This window comes from Aptenodytes patagonicus, chromosome 5 (genome assembly GCF_965638725.1).
Source record: "Aptenodytes patagonicus chromosome 5, bAptPat1.pri.cur, whole genome shotgun sequence".
Lineage (NCBI taxonomy): Eukaryota > Metazoa > Chordata > Aves > Sphenisciformes > Spheniscidae > Aptenodytes > Aptenodytes patagonicus.
In genome coordinates this window covers 71,109,067-71,130,042 of record NC_134953.1, presented here as the reverse complement: position 1 = coordinate 71,130,042, position 20,976 = coordinate 71,109,067, and the positions used below count along the sequence as shown (strand labels likewise).

The window sequence follows — 20,976 nt, the reverse complement described above, 5'->3', positions numbered from 1 at the left end:
CTTAAGAAATATTGATAATTTTTAAAGCATACTTTGTACTGTGGGTGCAAAGTGAGATCTGTGGGTGTGGGTTTCATAAAGGAGAGCTCATGGCAAAGCAGATTTTTTTTTAGCATGCCATTTCAAGACAGGCTTCATCCTTAGAATTGTCCTTCTAACCAGGTCTTCTTCCATTTCTGAGGCAGTCATTTCTGAGGCAGTCATTTCTCACGCAGTGGCAGCTCTGTATATTACAGGCCTAGCTGAATTTGCTTAATGCCTATAGGGAACATCCAAACTACCCAGTACATTCCCTGTTTGTGGCTGCTGCCTTTCAAGTTTTTCCTCCTTCAGTATTGTAGGCAACAAGAGTATCCCACCCCTTTAAATTTGGGGGAGAAAAAGGGTTTTTGCGTGGATGTTCTGTCACTTCAAATGAGTGCCAAACAGCTTAGCAGGATCATCACCTTCTCCAGCATAAAATTCTTCAGCACTGCCTTTCCTCCCAGGATTGCATCCTAGCAGACATTCACAGCTCGCTGAGTAAAGCAGCAATGTTGCACTTTGTGAAAGCATTTGCAGAGAAAAGACTCCAAGGGAAAAAAAAAACCCAAACCACACACTGCTTTTTACTTCATCCTCCAGATTTCCTTCTCCTGAAACCATAATTCTACTCCTCCAAAGCTACAAAGCCAAATCCATCTGACTGTGTGAGTGCCAATACGAGACGTTATCCTGTTTATATTAAAGACTGCTGTAAGTGAGCAGTGTGTCTTCCAGGCTGCTCTCATGGCAGTTTAGAAATGGAGCTGGCAAAACACAGCTGAGTTATGGGAGAAGCATCATGGCAGTTTAACACAGCAAGTCTCAGGCCTCCTGCAGTTCTAGGAGGCATCTCATAAAGCACGGTGAGAAAAATCACGAGCTGACATGCAAAAGTTTGCACTGGGTTCCTGGCCAAAATTTCCAACTATGAAGTCAAACAAACAGAATCTGTAAAGGAAATGGTTAACATGGGAATTTCTGTAAATCAGCTTTAGGAAGCGGTGTGGAAGCCCTTACTTCCGTTTAACATAGTCTAGCACTGACTTCTTTTCCTCATGTTAAAATCCCCATGTAGACAAGCCTAATATGCTAATAAAACGTCAAGATAGCTTAAAGTTTAGAAGACTTTATTTTTATCCAGCGTAGCTTAAATCAGCTTCTTTTGGCCTTTTATGCATTATATCAGAGAGCAAGAAATATTAAACATTTCTTATTTCATCTAGCATCTTGAGCACACCCATAAATATATATTTTAAATAAATGCTTAAAACATCTTTTTCTTATAATGTAGACCAGTGTGAGAACCCTGAGAAAAGAATAAATTACAAGCATGCATAACAACCACACGTCAGTTTAAAAACCATGCAATAGCTAAGCATGAAAGGGAGAGTTAAGGGATTATATGTGGAAGCAGTAACTCTAACATTTGTATTATTCTAGGCTTAAGTCCCACCATTATCATTATTTTTAACGGTGTTTTTATACGCTGTTGAGTAATAGTTTGTCCACATCCTGGCTTTTATCGAAGGAACTGCTTGTGCAGCAGTTGTGCTGGCAATAACCTCTAATACAGTTATGGTCATATGGTCACTTAATTAAACAATTTGGAAGCTTACTTTAGGTGACATTTAAAATTGAAATTTTAAGTACGTTATTCTACCATGTTCTCTCTTGGTATTGTTCAGTAAAACGCCATATTCAAGGAAATCCATGAAATTACAATTCAAAGCCTGTGATAAGAATGGATTAGTTTTGTACCATTTTTAGCTTTCATTACAATTTTTGTTACAAGACTAAGTGTACAGATTGAGTATAAAGTATATCAGGCTTTAAATTCAGTGATAAGTCATTGTTAGGACAGAGAATTTTGTGATAACACAGGCAGAAGATTAATCCACTCTGATGACAGCCTTGCAAGTCTATGAGGAACAGAACACAGAGAAAGATTTATCCATCTCATTGACAAGGATGGTAAGGGGAATGGGAAATGGAACAAAATGAGTCCATTTGCATGACAACCTAAGACTATAATCATATGGTTCCACTCAAATCCTACAGTAATGGACCATAAAGGAAAAAGCATAAACAAGGCACATCATTTAAAACTATCTTGTACTCATCAACCTTTCCAGTGTCTGTGGAAAACATAATCAGGGAAGAAAAATTAATTTCAGTCTGCTAAACTACACTGTAAATGCAGAGGGGATACAACAGAATTGTTCAAACAAAGTTATTCATGTGGCTTTCATAAGTTTGAATAAATTCATTCTGCTCTGTATTCACAAAGATGAGACTATCAAACTAGATCCTCAGCTTGCATAAAGCAGCATAGTTCCCTTGACTTCAGTGAGCTCAAAATCTTCTCAAAATCTCCAAGGAAACCCTCTTCTTGATAGGGAGGCTTTGAAAATACTGAAATAAAAGATAATTCAAGATACCTAGGGGAGAATTTTAAAGAATGGAGATTGGCAAACAATGTGAAATATAGAATAACAAATGTACATGTGCATCTTCCACATCCCTGTAGTTCCCTGAAACACACTGGAACTTCTCACACATATCCATTTGTGTGCCCAGAGGTTTCTAGGATCGTGGCTGTAAGGCTGTAGGGAAGGGACTAGTGAGCTGAAGTCCAGCATATCCTCATTCGAATTAAAGCAACTGTGATGAGTGTTAGGGTTATAACATATATAGTATATCATGCGTATACTATAAATCTATAGCTGTTTTATTCCTTAAGTAGTTAAAATAATGCAAACTAAGGCATAGGCACCAAGTGAATATGATGTCATTATTGGAAAGCTCTTAAATGCTTTGTCTAAAGGTCAAAATCAGAATTACATTAATTTAGTCATGAACCTTTGCACTTTCTCATCTAAACAATGGAACCTCATTTTAATTTCCTTTTACTTTAAATACAGGCATTTGTGTGAAGGAAGTTGCATATGAGCATCTGCACGTCTCCTTTCCTGCAACCTTAGGAAAAAAGCTGTGTCATGGGGTACAATCAGCACTGACTATGCCACATACATATAGCAGCAGTGTATTTTGAAAATACTTAAAATAGTTAGTCTGAAAAATCTGAATTAGTAAGTGAAGACTTCAGTGTACCAGTTGAAGCAGTACATGACTAGACTCATTTATTTCAGTTCTTTTAAAGAACAAGTCCTATAGCCATGCATAAACAAAATTTCCACTAGCTTTAGTTTGCAGGTAGGAATTTATTCAGGAACTGCCTGCCATACCTGGGCGTTCACATAGTGAACTATATATAACAGAGGCAAATACATATTTCTTCCTGCTTTTTGAACATTGCAGACTGTATTCCATTCTGTTTTTGTCATTATACTAATGTGCAGAACAGATCTTAAAACAATTTAGGCTAATCATCCAACAGGACAAATGGTCCTCTGTGAGTGTGCGTGTGAGAACTTTGACATTGTGTTCACCCAGAGCGTAATGTGGAGCATAGATTTGAATTTACTGAAGCGACTGAAGAGGCTTCTTGTCCTTCTGTGCGCACTTAACACAGTATCAATGCTACTTAAAAATAACAAGGAATAAAGGATGGGGGAAATCAAATTAAACTGCTCACCAGCTACCTCTGTTCAACCTCTTCTTGGCATACGGAAGTCAAATCAATTTAATCTCTCTGCTATAGCAATGTTTCTCATGCATTGTGTCACAGTATTGCAAATTCCCTGCCTTATTCACAGGCTTTGCTTCTCTGTTTTCCCTTTCCAGCATCTGCGTGGATTTCAAAGATAACCTTGATCTAGGTTAGCGCTGCTGTGCAACGCATAACAGAAGTGGTAATAGACTGGACCGGTTCTTAACTGCTATTATAAAATATCTCATTCTTTTATGATCTTGATTTATGACATATCTTATGACGCTGTTTTAGAAATACATGGGGCCACGTTTAAAAAGAAGCTGTGCCTCATGTAAGCAGTGCAGGGTGAGGGAGACTTACTTCTTGAAATGGCCAAGATCGGCAGGGGCCCTCTAGGACCGGTTGCCTGCCTGGGGCTTTGTCTGGGTGTGTAGCTGCAGAGGAGAGCAGAGATGTGGTGGCCAGCAGCCTGTTAGCAGGAGCTGCGAATGGCTCAGTTGACCAGTACCAGGTAGCACCTGTGCAACCAAGCCTTCTGGGAGTCCACAATCCCCTACCAGATGGGACTGAACCAGAATGCCAGGACGCATGGAACAGCCAATCCATAAGCCAAAACAGTTGGAAATATGGGATTGGTCAGGAGCCAGTGCAGATGGCAACGGAGGGCTGGTCAGGACTGCAGGTCTTTGCTTGGCATTGGATGGGCGCTGATACAGATGGAGAACGGGACGTGTCAGAAATGCAGTTCTCTTCTTACTTGTCTTGTGTCAGATTGTCTCTGCATTAGAAAGGGAGAGGTCTTCCAAAACATACTCTTAGCTTCTGGGACTCTGTCCCCTCTCTAGAGATAGCCCCTCTATCCCTGAAATGTGAGATTTGCCTAGAAACATGCAGGTTAAATTTTGTTTGGAGGGATTATTTGTATGTGGGAGTAAAATGTGAATTTCCTGCATGCTTTGCACCAGTAAATCTTTAGCGCTCAACTGTTTGCAGAAAGTGAACAAGGACTAGTCACAAATGCTGTCAAAATGGAATTTGCTTTTAACTTCAAATGAATATTCATGAATAATTTCCTCCACTATTTGCTCACCACTCATATTTAATGATATGGGAAATGGGATGAATAACAAGGTGCTGAAATTTGCTGACAATACACAATTATTTAAGTTAATATAAACCAAGGAGCAAAGTAAGGAATTTCAGGAGGAGCTAATAAAACCTGAGTGACTGAATACCAAGATACCAGATGAAGTTCAATGCAGACAAGTACAGGATAATGAACGTTGGAAGAAATCATTTGAACTACTTTTATGTATTGATGGGGCATGAATTAGCTCTAACCTCTCTGGGTTAGGATGGAAGTACTGTCCAGAGGCAGTGAGGAAGGAAAAAAGGCCACAGTCCACTCCTGGGGAAGGGTGAGTCCAGATCAGAAGGATCTCTTCAGCCCTCCTTCAGCTGTAAGCAGGGCAAATGTAAGATAGAAATAGTGACCTCTAGACATCTGTGCAGGAGTCCAAGCTGGGGAAAAAAATACTAGATTTATTTATTTGTAATTAATTTCTCATCTCAGGGATGGAATTACACCATTTTAAGCCAAAAGGCAACTCTGAAAGGACATAGTCAAAATAAACAACTCCAGAGGAAAGGGCAGACATATGTGAAAAGCAGTCTGAAGGATGCAAGTTAAACAAACAGTTTACTTTCAGAGTCAAAAGAGCATCAGCATCATACAAAATAATATGCAACTCTGTGATGGGCATATTTTGAGTTTCTTCAAGACATGTCACAATCCAGCAGTTATCATTAGAGAACAAACAGAAAGGTTTAGCAGTGAGTAATTAGATTTAAATTAAGATGTTAAGCTTTTCATTGAAGCAACTGAGATAAATTGTTTTGGTGGTGGTCTCTAGCAGAGGGTCAAACCAGCATACTACAGGCTTTAATTTTAAACTGCTTCAGCAGGATTTGCCAGAGCTCAGCCATCAGTGCCCTAACACCACAGGAACATGAGCCTCTAGCATGAAGAAGTGAGTAAGAATACGGCTCTAAGTCACTGTTCCAGGCAGCAACAAAGCCTGAACTTTTCTGTAGCTGCTACGAACTCTCAGCTGTGTAGTACTGGGGTCCAGAGGAAGCTCTTTCTGGAGTCAGTCCACATGAACGATGTGGCTTGCCAAGTGAGTGGGATGCTAGAAAATCAATTAGGTAATAGCGGGGACGCCTGAGGACCTGTCCCTCCTGTTCCTTCTGCTCTTCTCTCTGTCAGAGCATTGTCCATGCTGTCACTGAGTGGAGGGACTTCACTTGTGCTCTGTGGGCTACTGCCAACTTTTCTCCAAACTTTACAACTTCCCGGTGAACTACCATGTTCCTGAAACCTTGAATGAAGGAGGTGATATCACAGAGAAAGACTATTGCAGAATAATTGGTTTCTTGGCCCATGCATCACAGAGAACCTTCTGCCTAGGAAGGGATAATGCAAAAAGTCAATGATGACACAATTGTTTTTAATGCAGGTGTTTTGACTTATAGGACTCTTGGCAGTTCATAGGATGAACTTTCCACTCTAAGTCCTAAACAATCGTCCAATACTTTCCTCTTCTGAGTATTATTTTGCCAAGTATTATTTTGTTCCCTGCTTGTTCCCTCAAGCATTTTTCCTTCTGCAAGAGTTCTCGGATAGGAAGTGCACAAATTCCTGAGGAGTCACTGGGAGAAAGGAGGGAGGGATGCAGCTGGTGGGAGGTGGTGAGGAAGGAATGGGGGCAGGGGGAAGAGGGCTCTGGCCATGACAGGACAGTGAGAAGGGGGGCAGAGCACAAAAGTAGCAGAGAGCCGGCCCTTCTAGGAGCAGTTAACCAGGACATTTGTAACTGTGAGGGACTGAGAGGATGGAAAAGAGCATCTTCTATTCCAGCATTGTGTATACCTCATCTAACTACAGTCTTCTCCACCCCTGTGGCCACATCTAGCTGGTCACACCTCCTCCTCTGCTCCCTTTGGGCCTGCATCTCTGCAAGATACAAACCCACAGCAGCTGGAGGTTCCTGGGAAGTGTAGGATCAAATCCCAAGATCCTCACTTAGGATCTAGTCATTCCTCAACAGACATGGAAGTCAATTCAATAAGGATCCAAACCTATGTCATAATTTAACCATTTTTCAGCCTGTTACCTGAGGAGAAAAAATCCAGGTTGGCTTTGTGGGATATTGGCCTGCTGGAATATTGACTGGAACGTTGTGAGGGTAAAAACCTGGACAGGTTAGGACAGTGACTGCCACTACTTCAAGTCTAAGACTGTATGATAGACGAACAAGAAGTGTCAGAACTCTTGTCCCGTGTAAGAAGAAGAAAGAAGACATAATTGTGCTCTTCTAGGAGCTAGTCTGGTTATCTGGTAGTTAACATATTAGCACTGCACTGTAAAAGCCCTTCACATCTAATGCTCTGGCATAAAATGAGTGTGGATTAAAAGCAACTGGTAATCTGGCATTTCATTGGTGTAATTATTCATGGGGTTCACTCTATTCCTCCTGCAGAGACGTGACTATCATTAGCACTACCATAGCATGACCAGTCCCAGAAGAACATAAACAGACATGGAAACTGAATTACTTTATCCCTTTTAGCTGTGAGGATCTTTATACTCAGTCCGTACATCTCTTCTGTATTATAGCAGATGCGGAAACAGAGCCCAATTTCAGGGTAGTTAATCTGGCTTTCAGAAACATTGCATTCACTTTAAATTCCCTCATTTCATGACTTCATCCAAGGTAAAGCAAAGAGCAGAAAGAAACTGGCTCTGAACACTGAAATGTGCAATTTCTTTCAGATGGACATAGCTACGCAGATTTAGTAGGATGTGTGCCTGCATAAGTTTATGTGTGTTTGTGTGTTTATTGCTTCAGAATTGCCTAGAGTTACATCATCCCAAGAGATATATTCAGCCCTGTATGCTCAGATGGAATATGATGTTTGCACATAAAACAATAAGGATTCGTGAGGCACTCAGACAAGAAGGTGAGGCCGTTATAAAACAGATGCTAACACTACTTTTGGGATAGAGTCCTCTGAGGTAGGCTGCTCTATGATAGAGTAGTCGGTGTTCGGAAAATGTTTTCCCTGGATTTTTTTATTTGAAAATAGTTTTAACCAACCATGGAAATTCATTATTTTGATCTGACATTTAAGTACATTTTCAATTGTATCCAGATTTTATTGACTAGAAAAAAAAACTATAATTGCTCTAGTGACTAGGATAAATGAAACATTTCTGAAGTAGTATAAAGACCATCCAAATTCTTGAAGTGATAGGATTTGGTTTGAAACCAATAAATTAATTTGATATTTAAAAAAAACAGCAAGCATCAGAGAAAAATCTTTATCCAAGGCATTTGTGCATCCTCAGTCTGTTTTACATCCCATTTTCCTTTTGGCAGCAAACTTGGTGATTCAAGTGAACAGTCATTTGTCAAAAAATGCAAAGGCTGAAAGGAAAGATCATGATCCTTTTTTAATTATTGGCATTAAATATTTATCAGCCCAATTCAGTAATAGATATATTTATGTGCTTATGTGATAGAGATAAATGTGTGTGTGCATGCACGTGCATGTGGCTGTTCTGCACATGCAGAGTGGATTATATTGGAGCACACTGTTGATGGGTTAGATACCAGAGTCTGAGGGTGCTGAATATATGTGGAACTCAACAGCAAGGAGGCTAAAGATATGTGAACCCTACCTGGAGCATTCAGGATCACTCAGTCTGATACACACTCTCACCATCCCCTCTCAGGATGATCCACAGTGGCCTGAAAGTGGGGTCCGCAACCTATGGCAGATACATGTGTAAGATGCCCATCAGACGACATCTTTTGGCTCTTGCTAAGTATCTACTGGCATATTTAACTTGTAATTTGAGAAAGAAATATATATCCTGATATACCACACTTGTTTTTCCTCACTGTAATATAAAACTGCAAATGTGATGAGACTCTTTGGTATATATCACACCAAATGAATAAATATCTTTAATACTGTAGATCATACTTATGTTAATTTAAAGGAAAAACACCTAATACTAGCTCTGTTCAGTTTTTGCTCCTTTGTTGGTACTATAGGCAGTTTCTGGAATGAAAGCAGTTGCTCTATATTTATCTATATTTATCTTTTGAAAGCTACCAAAGACTGAGCTCTTGGAAGTGTTAACTTCCCTCCCTCATCAGCTGTGGGTGTTAGTTTCATAGCATTGTCTGTACAATCAGCATCCCAATTACCTTTAAAACCACTGTGAATAAATGCATTTTTTCACGATGCCAAGCTTGGAAAATAACCAGTAATTTCTAAGAGCAGGCTGATGTCTTCCTATCAGTTCACCAGCAAAAAACCCAACTTGAGAATTCTACAGTCACACATAAGATATTGTAATCACAGTGATCAGTAACCAAAAATGCGTGGTTTGAAGTCAAGCATGTTAACCTGTGTATATTCATTTACTTATGCTCTCCTAACTCAGTCTTGCAAAGATAAATGAGCCCATTTATAAAATGAACAACACATTTAAGTATAGAATTGGGGTTTTGCTTCCCATGTGTAAGAATGGAAAGGTGGTCTTTTGGAGTGTTTCCACAAACTATTTATTTTTAATGCTTCTTTATTTGGAGGCAAGCAGGGATGGATTCTGCAGTACTGATATTCCACGTTCTTGTACTCTTTTTATTTAGTTCAGACATATTCTCCAGTCTTCCAGGAATATGCATGTTTGTGCATGCCCCTCATCCCTGCCTATAAAGACAGGCACCCATCAATACTTCAATTTTATGACACCTCAATACTTTTTTCTCAGCATATTTTGAAAATTTTGACAGCACAAATTTGAAAGTGTCTTCTTTCTCATGTGTTCACCTGCTCATCTCCACTTGTCTAACTCCTTATCCCTATATGCCAATAGATATTATCAATAAATCCTCCTGGTTTAATCTCCAAAATGTCTCAGAAATCTCCCCTTTCCTCTTCATTCTCCCCATAAAATCTTTGCAAGTCCACCCTTCTCCACATCCATGCCTACTGCGATCTGGCTGTCTTCAGCCTCTAACTGACACTCACATTAGCCAGTTTTTAAAGTAGTCTAATGCAAAAGTAATCCACTGCTCCCAGTATTGAGATCTCATTAAGATATTCCTAAATCCCTCTTCTTCACTGTCTCCCTATTGCCTTCTAAATCTGATCGAAGCTCCTTTTATCACCCAGAGTTCCTCTTGACCTAACCTCCCTTCTTCTGTCCTTGCTCTGTTCTTCCACATCTTTCTTCTTTATGTGCTCCCTCCTCACCCATTGCCTGTCACAATGTAAACCACTTGCCAATTAGACCTATGCACCGCCTTCGATGCTGTCCGCTATACCTGTGAGTGGAGTAGTTCAGCTACACTATTCTGGATCGAAAGTATCCTGATCTGATTGGCATAGTCCCCTTGATAGGTTTGAACCATTGACTACTAAAAAGCAAGTTATCATGTGCTTTTCTACCAAAAAGGAAAGGAGGCATTTGTCTTCTTATAGTGAGATTATGGGTTTTTTTCTGAGTTATCCACAATTTCTCCTGTGTTCTTAGGCCTTGAATCAGAAAAGGAATTAAAGTTTTTACTATAAATTTACTATCTTTATTCTTTATTCATGAAATTGCTCTCCAACCAGTCTATCCAAACACTCGTTGCAGAAAGCTGATGTCTAGACAAAGTTGAAATGTACATCTCTGACTTTTCAAAAATATGTTTCCAGCTCTTAAGACCTGAATTTTATGTTGTGACTCCACTCACTTACTACTAAAACATCTCTTAGCTTGATTTTGGGGAGTAAAAAGGCACCGGGCAATAAGATATAATTTCTGCATTATAGGCTTTCCAAACCAAGCCCTTAGTAGTCAGCTGAAATTCAGCAGCAGGATCTGTAAGTTCGTTCAGACAAGCCAAGCTTACAATACAGCGCATGTCAGCACGAAGGACAGGATGTGCAGATCAAAGCTCCCCTCAGTTCATCTGACTTTCTGTTCCTCTATGTCTCTGTGCATTCGATTACGGGAAAACTTAAAACAAACTAACTCCTAGTCCCTTCCTCTCTTCCCCTTTAAGTCCTCCCCCCCCCTCACAAAATCAAACAGGAGAAAAACAGTCTTCCTACACCTGGACCCTTTGTTCATTATTCTCTGGTTCATCGAAAATTAACATCCGGTTACTGGAGCTTCCTCTCTCCTTGCCAAGGTGCTACAGAAGTATTTTGTGCCAACCAGACACCTACGTGCTATGTCTACATGTCTCACACCTCCCTGGCCTGAGTAGAGTTTAACCCGTTGAACTCCAGCCAGCAGCGATCGTGAAGCTAGAAAATGATGGTGAGGAAATAGTTCTTAACAAGGTTAGAAAAAATGTTTTGACATCCACAGATAATCTCTAAGAGCAAGCTGATGCCTTCCCGTCAGTTCCCTACCAAAATCCCAGCTTCAAAACTTTCTAGTCAGACAGGAGATATTTTGTCACAGTGACATTCCACAGCCTCGTGTCCATTTTATTTAGTTTAGAGATATTCTCCACTTTTCCAGCAGCATGCCTGTTTGTGCATGTCCCTCTGCTTCCATCTATAAAGACAGGCATACATCAATGCCTCAGTTTTATAATGTTTCAATACGTGAGTCACATCTCCAGGAAGCTGGGAAATGATGGTATGTGCATCATCCGTAACAAGATTAGAGACAATATTGCCATGTCCATGTATAATATAAGTACATGCTGAAGTCTCGTCAATTCGGATGCTGTAACAAGAATACAACTGCTCTCATGTTTAACCCAAAGACATGCCAAACACTTTAGCAAACTGGCTATATTGAATATGTCCTACTGCACAACACCCTGTTACGGTCCCACAAACCCATAGAAACTTCGGCTCCTTTGGCTCCTGAGATTCCCGGCCATACAATTGCCTTCCTGCCTCTTTCCTCCCTGCCTATACGTCTTTGTTTTCCTCACAAAGCAGAGTTCAGTGGATTTCCTGTACCTCCTCACAGGCCATTACCCTTAAAGCAACATTGCTTGGCTGCGGTAAGGATCTATCTCAAAACCGAAGAAAGCAGTGGAAAGAACGATTGCAGTCAGCCAAGATTGTCTCCAAAAAAAATGGGTCTTGGGGCTCACGTATACTCAGCTCACCAGGAAAAGGTGGAAGGAAGCATGTAGACCGTTAACCTCCGAGCTCGTAAACCCTGAGCTAGTTACTAATCTCCTCCACCTCTTCCTCACCCTCCCTGATCTGCTCCACCATCCTTCTGTTGCTCCTTCACTCCTTCTGCCAGCGGGCTGCGGCTCACCCCTTGGATCTTCATCCTCCCCCTGTCCCAGGCACTCTCCCGAGCAGCTCCTTTAACCCATGCTTCTCTAACCCACTCACCCCTGCATCTTCTCTGACACCCCCTGCAAGACCCAGGCTCCTGCTTCTCTTTTGCTTTCTCATTTATTCCCTTCTCATTTATTCCCTACTTGCCAGAAGACCAGGTCCCCAGCCCCTCTTGTCCTGCCTGTGAGTCTCAGGAGCTTTTGGAAACGTGAAGCTCGGGACAAAGGGCAGTGTCAGGGCTACGCCTGCACCAGGACGTCGCTTTCCTGATAGGCATGTGTGCGTATTTTGCACATGGTCATACATTTTAAGGCAGGGAGGTTTTTTCTGTGACACAGGGGCTCTGCACCAGGCACCACACAGCAACAGCATCACCAATGAAACTGCTTCCATTCCTAGGTAGGTGAAATCTCCTTCCCTGGGACTGAGTGGCAGGTGGGAAGGGAGTGGGGTCTGACAAGGAGAAATGAGTGTGTGGAGATGGTGGAAAGCTGCTGGGTACGTGGGACTGAAAGTCCCCGCAGCTTTGATCAGTGCTGCTACTGGATTCGGTAATTGCATGGCTAGGATCATCCCGAAACCAAATCCCACAAATGCCTGTCTTTATCTCACTGTGGGTTTTGTTCTGTAAAAAACAGAAACAATGTGGGTTTCCGTGGGTTTGGGTTTGGTTTTTTTTTGCTCTCTCTCCATCTGCATGGGAGATTTTTAGATTTCACATTTTATGAACAGTAAAATGACAACAGAATCAGGTTTCTGCTGTAAGCTCTAGAAGATGGTCTCCTCTCTCAAAAACAGAAGGAAAAGATGAAACTTGATACCTAAATTGTTTTGGATTATATATAATTGTTAAAAAGTGTGTGTAATTTTTAGTCTTTTGAAATTTTAATGAAATTTTAATTTGTCCAAGGAAACAATGTCTCAGTGAGATTTCCTGAAGCAATGAAACCTGTAACTGTAAACCTGAGCTAGAAAATATCCAGAATAATATTTGGGTAGGGAAAAGCAGAACTGCAGGGGAAGACAGTTTCCAAAAGGGTCTTATGTGTTCTACAACTTTTGTTATGTCCTGCTAATAATTTATAAAGTACAAAGTAAAAAACTTACTTTCCCTTCCGAGTTAACCACCTCATTTCTAACTTATTACAGGGTGTGTATAATTATTCAGTGAGCTGTTAGTTTTCTCAAAGGGAGAGATTCCTTTTGTCTTTGTGTTGAAAACCATATGCATACATACAATGGGAAAGTAGTTATACCATTTAGGAATCATTCAGTGGATGGAAAAAAGAAGACAATACTTTCATAACATGGAAACGGTATTTTAAGATATTAACTTCAAATAATTTGGATAAGTTTTTAAACCCTGGTGTCATAATGCTGTAAATACTGTGACATGTCATTTTAATCTCTCAGACCGTGCATATGTGTTAGCTACACAAGTATGGAAGTGCTTTTAAAAATAAAAACTCTGATCAGGGGAACCCTCTGGTATTTTTCACTTGATCTGTGTAGGGCAGTTTAGATTACACTCAATACATAATTCAGAGTGCAAATAAGTGTCTGTGCTTTACTGGAAAGTACTAGAGAGCTTTGAAAGCCTTTCAAATGTTTTCCCCAGATCACTGAGTAACTTCTACATTGTTTACCAATTTTATACTAGTTGAGCACATATACAAGTTCTTAATCTACAGTGTCTGCTCTTTCTAGTCCCTGGGTAGTTTTATCAAAGAAGTCCCTGTAGTTGATGGACCTTGACCCATCCTGCAATATAGCTGAATCTGTGATGAAGTTAAGTTTACTGGAATATACCAATTTTGTGGATGCTTTTTGCTCAGATCTGGTTTTAGAGCTCGGGATGAAGTTTTGAGATGAAGAAACAAGTCTGTTTTTCCTTTGTTCCAGTTCTGATTTCCAGTCTGCTGGACTATGGCTGCACTTCTGCAAGCTGCAACATGACATGCCACAAAGACGCCAGGTGTCAAGTTCAGGGTGGGACAACAGGCTGCTATTGCTCCCAAGGATATACGGGAAACGGCATAACGTTCTGTTACGGTAAACAGATTTTACCTACATGCATTTCTGTTATGTGCTTGCTTGAAAAACTTACTCAAGAGCCCATTAGCTCAAGGATTAAACTTTATGTCACAACACCTTACAGGAATATGTTCTCAAAGCCAAAAACTTTAGCAGTTTCTGAGAAATTCTACAACTTACTTATGAGACATGCCCACATGTGAGGCCAATATTAATTTTTCCACTACAGCTGCTTGCAAGGGAAATATACCAGGAATCCTACAGAGGGGTCTGCCTATGGATGCCTCTATCTTCCATCCAAAGAAAAGGATATTTTCCCTGCTTTCATTTTTGAGTTGTCCTCCGCTATGAATAGCTCTAGTCCTTATTTCCACTGTTAGATATAGCTATTCCCAGCTGCAGGCAGGCTGAAATCCATATGAATCTTGTCAGTTTTCAGTGTCCAGAGAAGTAGTTATGAATATTAACCATCCATTTGGTCAGGTTTTGTGTTTCATGCATCTTGGGAAATTTAGCAGTAACAGAGGCACTTTGCTTTGGTATGAGCACAGGTAAGCGGCCCACCTTTAGTTTGGATTTTTATAGCTCATTTGCCATGGTGTACTTGGAAGTATTCTTGTTTTAGAATGCAAAGACCTTTTTCCAAAGAAAGCTGCCTAACCTTTTATAAGCTGGGAATGCTTAGAGAGAAATATAGCTGGCTAAAATAATAAATAATAAGGAATAACAAAAATTGTAGAAGAATTTAGTTTGGAAGAGACCTCTGGAGGTCATCTGGTCCAGCTCCCTACTTTGAGCAGGTCCAACTTTGAGAATATTGCTCAGGGCCTTGTCCAGCTGAGTTTTGAGTATCTCCAAGGATGAAAATTGCACATCTCTCTGGGCCCCTGTTCCAGTGTCCGACTACCATAATTTTGAAAACTTTTTTCTCATATCTAGTTGCAATTTCTCTTGTTGCAGCTTGCAACTTTTGCCTCTCATGTGCACTTACCGCTGTACATTTCTAATAATAGCTTAGCGTCATCTCCTCTATAAACCCCCGTGACCCCCCATTCGGTAGCTGTAGACAGCAATATGGTTTCCCCTTTGCCTTCTCTTAAGCCTGAACAAACACTGTTCTCTCAGCCTCTTCTTTGCATCACATGTCATGTAGTCGTTAAACATATTTCTTGAATTTAATGCTAACTTTGCCCAAAATATAGGTCAATCATTATTTGTCTATTGAGCTGGTCAAATGAAAATAAGAAGGAATGGCCTTCACCACACTAGTATTGTATTTGCACTAATTCAATTTTACTACCGTGAGTAAGCTGGTTGATTTGAAAGTTAAGTGCACATTATGTTTGCAGAGTCAAGGGCCTACGCTTGTGAATAATGCAGAGAAAGAAGAAAACCGAGTCAATTTTCAGCAGTACTACCTGGAACAAATCAAACCAGCATTTACTTATGTACCATGATCTGGTATCCACTACATTGTCTGTATTTTTCTAGAAAGTTGTGATTATGAATCATCAGTTCAATTTACGGTAAAGATACCTGTTGTTCACTGACATTACTGATGTTCTTAAATCCGTCCATTATATATGTACCCATTATGGCGTTATTAAATCCATTTGTGTGAGGATGGATTTATCTTACCTTCCATGTTCTTTTTTTTTCATACAGTATCTTTTTCTTGCTTTCTTTTTTGCCTGTGTTTTCTTAAGGAGTTATACATACAAAATTCATAAAAACATTTATTGATCATTTAAAGAAAATTCAGTACAGTGAAATATACATTCACAAGTCTTGTGAATCAATTAATTGTTTATTAAGAATTATACTAAGTGTTTGGAAACTCAATCTTTAAAATAAAATTTCCAATCTCAGCCCAGGCAAACCAGCTACTAGATGTATTTGTGGTGCTTTGCAGTTAAGTGGCAATGTTTTGAAGCAAGCTTCATGTCAGGAGACCAACATTTTCTCTGGTAAAATACCTCAACAACCACCAAAGTCACTTACCCTCCAGCTAAGCAGCGAAGCTTGTATCAGAACTATGTGGTTGTTGCCCCTGAAAGAGAGACATCTCTCTAGGGCAGCACGTTACACGGTGCATTATTAATACTGTGCAGTAGTCCTCTAATAGCATAAACAAGTAACCTGAATTTTAATTGCGTAGGCTCTAAAAAGGATTAGAAATGTTAGAAATATAAGCTAAACCCTATCATAAATACTTTAAAGCTACGAAAACGTAAAGCAAAGCCTCATTTGTTTAATGATGTATTAGATCTTGCTGTTTTGTGTGACGAAAGCAGCAGGTGTATCTGCTGTTCTAGAGAGAGCTACCCATTTTTCTTCAGTTAATAATCTTAGGCTTTTACAATGATAGTCCAGGCACCTTCAAGGAGATCATCAATTATGTGCTAATACAGGCATTTTCTAAAGAGTATATATGTTATGTTGTGTTTACATATTTGCCCTTTTAGTTATTTAGATAGGTTGTGAGAGTTGTAATTACTGTCAACAACATTAATAATTTCGCATAGCGTAGAACCAACTTCTTCATTGTGCTTATCCTGGTAGACACTTAAACCAGAACAGTGTTTGTTTTGAGAGTTTATTCTGGAACAAGCAATTCAAAAAACATGTAAAAATGTTGAACAACAAAAAATGGTAGTTTCCAGGTTAGCCCTCTTAAGCTTCTATAGCTGGAAAACTGTCCCTTTTTATTTACAGGTACATTCTCACTGTATTTAAAAGGTTTACATTTGTTTCTCTACTTTCACTTACTTGTAGCACCTCTTAAATACTTGTAAAAGTTATTTCTTTGCTAGCTCTTTTCGATGTGATACACGTAGACATTTTCCCTTGAGTTTACTGTGCTGCAAAAGGCAATAATGCCCTGTTACATTTATTTCCTAGCACCATTATTGATGAATCATGAATCACTGATGTCAGCATACCTTAGGAATGGAGTTTGTTAGTTTTTACTTTGCTCCCTTTGCCAGCTGGCTAAGTGTCTGCAGAGAGCTCAAGATTATTGGATTTGCTGTGTATAGATAAAGACATATAGATATGAATTTAATTTCCTGGTGTCAAAGTCATGGCTTTTAAAATAATTATCCTCTTACAATCTTTCCCACAAGATTTCAACCACTTTAAATTAGGTCATGTTTTGGACTTTCCGAAGGCATACTTTGGCCAGTCTACCAAAAAGCTAATCCTCTTCATAATCCCATTGTCTTCAGTAAGAATATGTGCAGGAATGCACATAGTCAGGAGAATAACTGATTGTAGGATCTGGCCTCTTTTATATATTGGAATTATAACTTACATAGCAATAAATTCCTTCTGCACAGTATCTTCCAGAAAGCCATAAATGAGTCACCTTGTCAAGCTTTACACCTCTGAGGTACAAAATACTATCCCATTCTTCTTATTTCTTCTCTTTGTATTTATATTCCTTGCTTTATGTAGTATAAGATGAGAGAAAACGGCCTCTGAAAATATAACTATTTGCCTTTTAGGACTCCGTTCTTGGCCAGATGTGTATTCTGAATGTAATGCATGAGGCTTTAGCTTCACATTATTATACACCTAATTGAAGTAGCACAGCTAACGCTCTTGGCATAAAAATAAAAATATATCCAGATAAGACTGATTTATAGACAAGTTAACTTCCTCTTGTGCAAAAATGCCATGGATTTTTTACAGATAAATAGCATATATTTGCCACTTTTGTAAATCCATTTCTTTATATGAGAAGAGTTGGCCATATAAATTAGGTGTTGCTCATAATCCCAGCTTTCTTCCAAAAGAAAATTAAAGAAAACAAACAAAATTTCAGATCCTTTAGAGAAGATTGAGGTGGAAGTAAAACTTCATAGAAGCCAATATTTTATTTTTAAAACAGAGGGGAAAATGAGTTGGCATCATTGATGCTTTCCTAAGCAGCTCTGCTGTTTCAATACTGGCTGCTTCTTGATTGCTGACTGCCAATTTGCTGCTTTGCTGGCACACTGCAGGAAATTAAAGTAAACAGTGTGATCACAGTGTTTACTTTAACTTTGTAAAATACGGAAGGAAAATGAAGCAGTGCTGTTTGTTCCAGGAGGGTAGGCAGGCAAGCAGGAAAAGTCTGAATACAATATCCCTCCCAGATATCCCCACACAATATTTCCTTGTAAATGTCACCTGCAAATTATACTGCAAAATTAATCAGTCTTACTTGTAAAATAGTTACAGCTCTTCCAGAAATAGTGAGCAGGGACTTAGGCTATCAGGGAAACTTTGTACTGAAGCAAGACACTGACTCTCTTTCTGAAGTGCAGTGCAGGAGGATTTATCTTTTTCCAGAGGCAAGAAATAGTATCATAGAATCATAGAATCGGTTAGGTTGGAAAAGACTTTAAGATCATTCAGTCCAACCATATACATAAGTGCAAAGTGGTACTTTATATCAAAATACATAATCCCTGTTAGAACACAAGGCAATTTGTGTAAACTCAGCTGAATCAAATTGAAAGCCTACTCAATATCCGAACACAAACATATTTTCTTGTTTTACCGAGGGTCATACGACAAACTCTCTGGCTTTTGCCAGCTCTAAAAAGGAGCGTTGCTTTGAGACATCAGCTCCTGGCTCTAAGGTGATGTTGCTGTGTCCCACCGACTGTTATTGCAGTCACTGAATTTGTTTTGGTGTCACCGTTGCCATTCTGCAGCACCTGATAGGTGTATAGTTTTAAGGGAAATTTTACCTTTCAAATTAACATGGCCCTGTAAAACCACTGTGTATAATCATTTCATTCTATCCAGAAGTGTCCTTCAATAGAAAACGATCTAATCCAAATGCTGGTTCACCAGTGGAGAATTTTTTTTTTTGTTACCAGCAGGCATACATCACTGGATGTCACTTCTGTGTTTACCAAATAGTCTGAAATCACTGATATGGAAGATCCAATCCACACACTTCCTAAATTCATTTCACTGCTATCAGTTACCACAAGCTATAAAAAGGCAAATTGCAGCTGCTCTAGCATAGCACAGCAGGAGAAAGATATGCCTTAGCCAAACACAAATAACAGGGCTCAACACAGTGGGTGACAGCTTGGAAACCTTGGGATATGCTATGCAGGAGGCCAAAGCAGACCACGGATTCCCAGCCCTTTTGACACGCTCCTCATAGCCTCTGGGCTCATCTCTTACTCTTCCTTACCCTTTTTGCTTTTCCCCCTCTCCTCCTGTGTCTCCCAGTCTCTGCTGCTTTGCCTTCAAATGCTGTTGGATCTTTTTCATGGTTTCAAGGTGGAGTGTCATAAAACCAGTGTGCGGGCTGTGTGAAAGGACAGAAATCATCTTCAAATTCAGAATTCCTACTCCAGGCTTAGGTGTCTGGCTTTTTGGTGATCCCAGGAAGTGTTAGGAGGCACCATCCTGTTTGTTGCCTATGTAGGTATTATATTTAATTAATCCCATGCCTTCAGGGTTCCTCTTGCCTTCCATGTCTTCATTGGCCATAATGTAGCTGAATGGTTTTCACCTTTTCTTGAAGTGCAGAGGTTGACTGCTGAGCTGTGTGATGTTACCCAGCTGACATATCTTGATCCCACATTCCGGATTAAACCTGTAGGCAGATCATGGAATTGAAAAGCCTGGACAAATTAGCCGGGAGGATTTGATATTCCGGCGCGTGATGGTCCCCTTGCCTGGGAAGGCATGGATGTTAATATATGGGTTAACATAGCAGGCTCCTGGCCATTTGGGGACCTATGGCTTTATGTATGACTTTTGCCTTTTCATGTGCAAGATGTTACACTTCTCTGTGAATTTGGGAAGGGTTTGATGGCTGAGATGTATGTAGACTGCTGGGGACTAACCAGCTGTTGCGTGGTTGCCTTCCAGTTGCAAAGGACAGAGTTATGTTTATGTTCCTGAAAATAGCCATACCCTTGGCTAACATTGTTAGTCAAAACAGTTTTTGTAGAGTTGACTTTACTTTTTATGACTGAAATTGTTTATTGTAACTAGCTACTATTGAAAGTATATTTTAGTTGAAGCTTTTAAGAGTAGATCGGGAATTTGAAAGGGGAGAGTGTGTTACAACAGTGCCTGGTGATGCATGAGAACATTAGTCAGATGGAAAGCAGTGCAATATGTTCGAAGTAACAATACAATCCTGCTGAATAAGACACAGTGGAGTCTGTCTTACTCCAATTGTCTTACCTCTGTAAATGGCTGAGTCCATAAAATTTTTACTCGAAGCATTTTATGCATTCAAAGTGCCAAATCCAGTTTTCTCACTCATATGAAAAAATATCTCCCAGTTTCTCACTTGAATGAGAGAGAGAAATCTTCAGAGGGTTAGCTCTCCTTCCTACTGCCAGAAAACACAGTTTGCCTGGGCCAGAGATACAGCCCACTATAATAACTTGCAAGATTGACCCTGACTTTAATAAGCTTTGGACCAAGCCCATGACAGACTCATTACATTCACAGATTTGGGGGGGGGGGGAGAAGAAAAAAAAGGCAGCTCTATTTTTTTTCCATGCTTTTTGTTTACATTTTCTTGAAATGGTACTTTAAGCATGACTAAAATACAGTAATGCATTTTTTGAATGGGCCAGGAAGAAACAAAACTTCCTCTTGTTACATCTTTAATCATATCCAGTCTCTCTTTTAAATTGGTCCTGTTTGCATCTAAAAAGAGTTTTAAAAACGTGTGTAGATGATGTGGTAGAAAAGAGTTAGTTGTCTCTCTCAAAAATGTACCCAAACTTTCAAGCTGATCAGCTGCGCATGGATGGTTTCTTATTTGTTTAATTCAAAATGTGTTTTAACCCTTGCCAAATAATGCTAATTTCCTTGCTTGAGAAAATACTCTTTTCATCCTTCTTTATGGTCCTAAGAATCAATCAATATGTTACATGTTTAGAGGATGT

The 20,976-nt window shown here is 39.7% G+C and overlaps 1 protein-coding gene across 3 annotated transcripts in view; it reads left to right on the top strand.

Moving 5' to 3' along the window:
- The first annotated feature begins 12,217 nt into the window (after positions 1–12,217).
- The window catches only part of ADGRL4 (adhesion G protein-coupled receptor L4), a 75,824-nt gene continuing 67,065 nt past the window's right edge, over positions 12,218–20,976 (top strand). For 2 of the 3 annotated variants that reach the window (XM_076340459.1, XM_076340460.1), the window contains exons 1-2: positions 12,262–12,421; positions 13,925–14,074. In XM_076340459.1, the coding sequence (XP_076196574.1) occupies positions 12,400–12,421; positions 13,925–14,074 (172 nt within the window). In that variant the 5' untranslated portion in view covers positions 12,262–12,399. Of the gene's footprint in view, positions 12,422–13,924; positions 14,075–20,976 lie in introns of all 3 variants that reach the window. The other variant, XM_076340461.1, reaches the window with a different exon arrangement.